The 8,438-nt window shown below is 39.6% G+C and overlaps 1 protein-coding gene across 1 annotated transcript; it reads left to right on the forward strand.

The window, feature by feature from the left end:
• The first annotated feature begins 1,547 nt into the window (after positions 1-1,547).
• On the forward strand, positions 1,548-3,932 carry LOC114930728 (uncharacterized). Its single transcript, XM_029302578.2, has 6 exons — positions 1,548-1,754; positions 2,241-2,361; positions 2,667-2,842; positions 2,957-3,273; positions 3,373-3,632; positions 3,773-3,932. The coding sequence occupies exons 2-6, from the start codon at positions 2,307-2,309 to the stop codon at positions 3,892-3,894; spliced, it is 930 nt and encodes a 309-aa protein (XP_029158411.2). The 5' UTR covers positions 1,548-1,754; positions 2,241-2,306; the 3' UTR covers positions 3,895-3,932.
• The last annotated feature ends 4,506 nt before the right edge of the window (positions 3,933-8,438 follow it).

Here is an 8,438-nt window from a genome sequence, read left to right on the forward strand (position 1 = left end):
CCTATCGCAACAAAATAAACCACCATAAAAAAGAAAAAAAACAAACCATTAATAAAAATGGATTGGACTCTATCTATATGCAAAATGAAAGCAAAGTCTACAGTCAAAACAAAAATATGAAAAATAATATGAGCTTTGAAATTATAAAATTAAAATTATTGTGAAAAAGTTCTATATTTTTCTTTAAAATGCTATCAAAATTACCGCATAAACCACCAGTCGAACATACGTTTGTACGGCTTCATATTATAATTATTTTCTTTCATCTTGGGCTATGCCACAAGAAGTGTCGAAACCGTTTAAAAATTATTTAAAACCATTTTAAAACCATTTATAGTATATGTATACTATAAATGCCCTTTCATTTTCAAAAATTGAATATTTCAATGATAAATTAAAGAAAAGAATTATAATAGGACTTGAGTATATATATACTCAAGTCGCATTATCCAGCTTTACAACTTTCGAATTAATAATTATTAACAAAGAATTTTAGAGAAAGAGAAAGAGTTTTATTTGACTCAGGATAGCAACACAAGGAAGTTGCTGCTTGTATAGGAACGTGTGGATAAGAGGTTGTAAGAGGATTTGTTAAGCGGGATTACACGAACGTAATATTAATTCCTTCTGTTAAGCAGGTCGTAGGTGCGTTAATATTCGTTTATGACAAGCCGAGACAACGATATCGCCTCCAGGTCTTCCTCAACTTTAAATTACACAACGTTCATGGTCTTATGTAAGTGTTCCCCTTAAGGGCGTGCGAAACGAATGCTACTGCAGTAATGCGTTAGAAGCTCCCTTAAACGCTCACTCAATGAGAAAATAATGGCAACAATTTATATAAACTGTGGAACAAATTATTATTTTATATACACAGAAAAAAAGAATATTCTTACTTTAACAATATCTTTAGTTTCAAAATAGAAATCTTGAAATAAGATTATATTGCTTTGAAGAAAGAAAAGTTACTTGAATGAAGATTTATTTTAAAATTTTATATAGTTTAAACAAGAAAATTATATTCTTGTCATTCAAGAATAATTTTCTTGAATGTAGAGGAAAAAGTGTTGAATAGAAAATACCACATGTTTAAAAGATTATCTTAGAATAAAATTAAATAATTTCTATTTAACTGTATTTTATTCTTAAAGAAAACTGAAAAAATATTGTATTAAAAATAATTTAGTAAAATTTAAAAATATCATATTTTTGATACGAAGATTACAATCTTCTTAGAATAAAATTAAATAATTTCTATTTAACTATATACTTTTATTCTTTAAAAGAAGTATATATACATAAAAGGTATTGGATTAAAAATAATATAATTGAATAAAAAAATAACATTTTCAATTTTTTCAAAAAATCGAAGAGTTGCATATTTAGGTTTCTACTGTGAAAAACACAGCACGTGTACGCGCATATCTATTTGCGCGAACTGTGTAATTGTAGCCATGTTTCCAGTTTGAAGACGCTATAGCCGCAGTTAGAGTGTGGTAGAGATAACTTATAGAAGTGCGACCGCGTATATGTATGTTGCGCAGGACGTTCCGCGCAGCACACGTATACACTACACTTGTATGCGTTACCGTCGCTACACGCTATGGCTGCGGGCAGCGCGGCAACGTCGTGAACAGTCGAAGCTCGAGATAGATATTGTGCGTGATTGTGCGTAGCATTTATAACAGCATCATTGCGTGGAAACGGTGTTACATCAACCTCGTCGTATTTCGTTACAGGCTTTCCTCAACAAGGTTTGTTGATATTTACAAATATTTACAAAGAATTATATGCGCAAGCAAATGACGCGGTGAGAAAAATATGATACAAATAATTTTGATAAAACTGATTAATGTTTAAGAAGCTATTTTGTTGATTTGTGTAATATCCTCGTGATAATTAATAGTAGTATACATTTGAAACATTAACTCGATATATAAAAGTAATACATTTCGTTCAGTGACTACGTGTTCGCAGTACAAAGAGGCTCTCTTCTCCTTCGTCGTTATTACTCGACCTTTTTTTGATACTGAATATTTATGTCCGCTATTGTAGACCACGCATCACACGGATATATTACACAAATCGACGAAGCAGCCTCTTAAACATCAATCAGTTTTAACAAGTAATTTGTGACGGGTTTTTCTCTGCGTCGCATGATATAGCCGCTCATATGATATTTGTTTTGTATATACTCATTTAATAAAATTAATCATTATTTTATCATTTTTTTGTAACAGAGAGTCAAGTCAACAAAGGTTTAAGGAGAAAAACTACAGCAAACAATCTAAAGTGCAAAAACGAAAATGGAGAATTTATTGCGCCAGTGGGGCTTAGAAAATTTAATTGTTATTTTTAAGGGTACGTATATTACAGATATATACCTACTTCTTTTTGTATCTTACAATAATAGCATTCTATGACAAAATGAATTTAAAATAAGAAATCGTTTTAGAAATAAGAAATTAGATTTATTAACTTAAATAAATATTTATTTTTATTTTATACATTTTTTGTTTTAATTTTATTATTATTTTTAGTTTTATTATTTCTTTAAATATTTATTTAAACTTAAAAAATTACTTTATTTTTGTGAAAACAACTTTTTTTCTTGCACTGATATTTGTAACATTTTTCATTTCTTTGTTATTTTCTATATTTTACAGAAAATGATATAACTACAGAAAATATTATGTATCTTACGGATGATTACCTCAAAGAATTAAAAGTGTCCATAGGACAGCGGATAATTTTGAAAAATGCAATCAAACTAATAAATAAAGAAAAGAAAGAGACAGAGGAAAAGGAGAAAGAAAATCACAATATTTTAAATATGGACGTGGTATATGTTACATTTATCAAATACAAAAATTTTTTTAATATGGTTTTCTTTAAAAATTAAGGTATATATTTTTTATTTTTTTCTCATATTCTATATAAACATACTTTTTTAAAGATATTTGAAGAAGTACAAACAGACGAAACAAAATCAACTATAAACGAATCTGAAACTCAGAAAAAAACTGATATTAATATTGAAACTACAGATAATACCGATAATGAAAACTTTACTTTGATTAACACAATAGTTATTCCAAGCAACATGGAAGAGTCTAATTTTATAGATTTTAATTTACAAGATCTTCTCGTCAAAGCACCGTATGGAGGCAGTATTTTAAAATACTACGCAGAAAATAATTCCTTAAATTTTTCTTTAAGGACAAAATTAGTTAATATAATAGCAAGACATTTGTATATTTATATGTTGAAACAGTACGTTTTCATTACACACACACTATTGCTTTTATTTAAACAAATTATCTAAACAAATTGTTTTTTCTTTTTTTTTTAATTTATATTCTGTTTTTTTAGTCGCCTGACACATTTCCAATTTGAATTAATTACGTCAAAAATTTTAAACCTTTTTCCGAACGAATGTCGTTCTACTTATTACATACCAGCTATACCTAAAAATGAATCACCAACAAACAAAGCTGTAATGGCTAGAGGAAAATTGATAGATAAATGTAGAAATATGTTATATACAAGTAACGACAAATTATACGTAAGAAAAAGAAAATGTCCAAGTGATTCTAGTTCAGATGAACATGGAGAACAAATATTTGATGAAGGTATTATAATTTAATAATTCAAAAGACAAAATATAATAATTATATAACAGATATTTACAAAATTATAATAAATATATAATTAATAATATTTTATTAAAAACAATGGTAGACATGTTTTAAATAAAAAGAAATATTTTTAGATACACAATCAGATGTCTCATGGTTAAAATATAACTATATGTTTTTAATTATTATTAAAATTCATATCTTTTTATGTAACCTATATAGACATAAAGTATTACAGATCGCAATTAAAGAATAATGCTTTTGCGAAGATTTCAAGAATCTATTACTTCGTAATTAAATATGTATATGTTATGTGTGTATATATATATATATATATATATATATATATATATATATATATATTTATATATGTATATACTTTAAATTTATAATAAAATGTTTATAAATTTATTTCAGTATTTGAATAATTTGAAACCTTTTTATAGAATAATATTTAGCAAATATTTGTAAAATAAAAATCTTTTTAAAATTTTTATTGTTTAGGTTTAAGTTCAAGTTAAAAAGAAAGTAAAATTATAATTGAGATATTAATATTTTTATAGAATAAGAAATTACTAAAGTATGTTTAACGCATTCTCATATTCTTAAAATTGTAAATAAACAATTGTATCAAACTCATTGCCAGACTTATTTATGAAAAAATATAAGTCTGAATTTGATACAATTGTTTATTTAAGAATATAAAAATGCGTTAATCATATTTTAGTAATTTTTTTATTTTAAAGCTAATGTAATTTTACAGCAATTATATAAATATCTTGATTCAAGAATAATATTGTTTGACATAAGTAATCTAATTAATTGATTCAAGATTTAATAATGTTAAATATAATATTAAATTATATTGAGAGAAAAATATTTTTGGTTTATCTGAAAATAGTATGTGTTGTAACGAAAAGAAAATTTATTCATTTAACAATATGATACTCTTAAATGTATAATATTTGTGGCGATTACATCGTCACATACTTCCCTGAGATTAATAAGGAAAACACGCATACGAATACGAACACTGACATATACGAAAAGGACAAAGGCACAAGTAAATATAAATAAAATATTACAGACGAGACGAAAGACGAGTAGGACAGAAACGAAGAAATAAAAATAGATGGAAAATTCGCGAAGCCTCTCGAAGCCTAGCGAAGGGCGTTTTAGGAGGCAAGGTATAAATAGGAGATTTTTGAGATAACGATATACCGTCTTCGATAGTCGCCGCGCACGGACGCATTACTTATTTAATCCGAGCGATATATTTAACTGTATTCACGCGTACCGTTTACACTAAAGAATATATTCAGTTAATCCAATCATTGCATAACTTTATTTAATTCCCGCATCGTTCCTCCTAAGCACACGCGACGCGCGTATATATCCAAAGTGGTGACGTCCCGACGTGATCGCGAGAGAGCGGGAATTCGCGATTCTTTTGTGCTCGCGTGAGAGAGCGGTACATTTTTTACTTTTTATTGTGACGACCGGTGAGACGATCTATTCGATCGGACCCGGGAAAAGTGATAGTGACCAGTTGCGTGTAAAAAAACGATTTGACATGATTGTGACGCGAGACGATGGAATGATCGGTTCGTGCGTAGAGACGGAGGCGCGGGCGTACGAGCGGCCGCGTGTGCGGATGCAGCAGGCGGCCTCGATCGCGATGCAGGCGGCCCCAAGTGCGATGCAGGAAGCCAGGATGGAGGTGCGACTGGCGCAAATGCGGCTTGCGATGCAGCGAGAGATGGCGGAACATCTGACGGCCATACGTAAGTCGATGGAATCAATTGGTGATAACCGATATCGCGACGATGATCAACGTCGTTCGCGACCTCGTTCGCGTTCACGTTCACGCCCGCGAGCGCGATCCGGCAGCCGTGGTCCACCGGCCAGCGGCGTATGCTGGTATCATTGGCAGTTTGGAGCGGACGCCAGACAGTGCAGGGCACCCTGCTCGATGCAGCAGGGAAACGCAGGGGCCGGTCGCTAGTGGCGGCGAGCGACTCAGGCCACGGTACGCGACGCCTATTTGTGACCGACGCGACTTCAAAAGTGACGTTTTTAATTGACACGGGTGCGGATCTCTGCGTGTACCCTCGGAAGATGGTTCGAGGACCACGACAGAGATCCACCTACGAACTTTCGGCCGCCAACGGCACACCGATTTTGACGTACGGAACAGAGACACTGCAATTGAATTTCGGATTACGACGGGCATTTTCGTGGCGGTTCGTGGTCGCGGACGTCTCGAGACCGATAATCGGCGCCGATTTTCTCGCACATTACGGACTGCTGGTGGACTTACGCGGATCGCGTTTAATCGACCAATTGACGAGTCTAACCGCGCGTGGACGTTGCATCCAATGTGATGCACCCAGCGTAAAGACAATTACGGGAGAAACGCAGTACCACCGATTACTGGAGCAGTACGCCGACATCGCGAGGCCGGACGGACGTCCGGGAGGCGCTATCCATGCCACGCGGCATTACATAGAGACGACACCGGGACCGCCCGTCGCGTGCAGGCCGCGGAGACTCGCTCCGGACCGATTGGCGGCGGCGAAGCGAGAGTTTCGAAAAATGGTGGAAGCCGGGGTCGCACGACCTTCGAATAGTTGCTGGTCGGCTCCCCTGCACATGGTGCCAAAGAAAGGCGAGGAATGGCGGCCCTGCGGAGATTACAGGGCGTTAAACGCGCGAACGATTCCTGATCGCTACCCGGTGCGACATATTCAAGATTTCGCGCAGGCTCTCGCCGGAAAGACAGTGTTTACGACGTTGGACTTGGTGCGCGCGTATCATCAAATTCCGGTGGCGGAAAAAGACGTGCCGAAAACGGCGATCACCACGCCGTTCGGCATGTACGAATTTCCGTACATGTCGTTCGGATTACGCAACGCGGCGCAGACATTCCAGCGCTTCATAGACGAAGTTCTGCGCGATTTCGATTTCTGTTACGCGTACATCGACGATATCCTCGTCGCGTCATCATCGGAAGAAGAACATCGCGAACACCTGCGGATGCTGTTCGAGCGCCTTCGAGAATACGGGGTCGTCATCAACCCCGCGAAATGTAAATTCGGCCAGAGCAGCGTGGAATTCCTCGGATACGAGGTTTCCGAAGGAGGAACTCGCCCGCTGCCGGCGCGGGTGGAGGCGATACTGACAATGCAGTCGCCGAGGACGGCGAAGGAGCTTCGGAGATATTTGGGCATGGTGAACTTTTATAGGAGGTTCATGCCCGGGGCCGCCGAAGTATTGACGCCCCTGAACGACCTTCTACAGGGGAATATCAAAGGAAAGGCGACGATATCGTGGACGGCGCGGGCACAACAGGCATTCGAGGCATCGAAAACAAACCTAGCCCAAGCTGCACTGTTGAGACATCCCAGGGTGAACGCGGAGCTCGCTTTGTTTATCGACGCGTCCGAACAAAGCATCGGCGCGTCGTTACAACAACGAGGCAAGGACGGCTGGGAACCCTTGGCGTTTTTCTCGAAAAGGCTAAGCCCAGCCGAAACGAAGTACAGTGCGTTCGACCGAGAGCTTTTGGCAGTTTATCTGGCGGTGAAGAACTTTCGGCACATGGTGGAAGCCCGCACGTTCGCGATATATACGGATCACAAGCCAATCATATACGCATTCCGCCAGAAGCCCGAGAAGAGCACGCCGCGACAGTTCCGCTACCTGGACTTCATCGGGCAGTTCACCACCGACATTCGACACGTAGCGGGCGTGGAAAACGTCGTGGCCGACGCGTTGTCGAGGATCGAGGAGCTCAATTCTCCCCTGGATTACGCCGCGTTGGCGGAATCGCAGGAGAAGGACGAGGAGATCGGAGAGTACCTGCGGCGAGAGTCCGGGCTGAAGCTCGAGAAAGTAGAGATTCCCGGAATCGGGAGAGCAATTTACTGCGACACGGCAACAACAACACCACGACCATTCTTGACAAGGCCTTTTCGCCGGGCCGCATTTGACCTGATTCACAATTTGGCGCACCCAGGAATAAAGGCGACGGGCAAGCTCGTGGCGCAGCGCTTCGTTTGGCCGTCGATGAGCGCCGACTGCCGAGGCTGGGCTCGAGCATGTGTGCCTTGCCAGCAATCGAAGATATCACGACACGTGTCGGCACCGCTCGGAACAATTGCTGCGCCGTCCAGCAGGTTCGAGCATGTCCACCTGGATATCATCCTGATGCCGGTCTCGGAGGGCAAACGATATTGCCTGACGTGCGTAGACCGTTTCACACGATGGCCTGAGGCGTTCCCGTTGCGAGATCAGGAAGCGGAGACGGTCGCGAGGGCCTTCTACGGAGGGTGGATCTGCCGATTCGGGGCGCCCGTGCGGATAACCACGGACCAGGGGCGCCAGTTCGAGTCCCATCTCTTTCGGACGGCTGCAGCGAGCTGACGGGCGTGCAGCAGCTGAGGACGACGGCGTACCACCCGCAGGCCGAACTGGAATGGTCGAGTGGTTGCATCGCCAGCTCAAGGCGGCCATCAAATGTCAGCAAGAATGATCGCTGGACAGAGGTGCTGCCGACGGTGCTGCTTGGGATCCAAGCAGCGTGGAGAGACGACCTGCAGGCGACCGCAGCGGAGCTGGTGTACGGCCAGACGCTGAGGATCCCGGGGCAAGTTCCTGAGTCGGCGACCTGTGGACAGCGAGGACGACGCGGCCGACTTCGCAGGGACGCTGAGGGAGCAGTTCGAGGAGCTGCGACCGGTGGACGGCACCCGACACGGGGAGCGACGGCCGTTCCTTTACAAGGACCTAGCGACGGCC

The sequence above is a fragment of the Nylanderia fulva genome, unplaced genomic scaffold (assembly GCF_048542155.1).
Source record: "Nylanderia fulva isolate GAGA-0341 unplaced genomic scaffold, ASM4854215v1 Scaffold38, whole genome shotgun sequence".
NCBI lineage: Eukaryota > Metazoa > Arthropoda > Insecta > Hymenoptera > Formicidae > Nylanderia > Nylanderia fulva.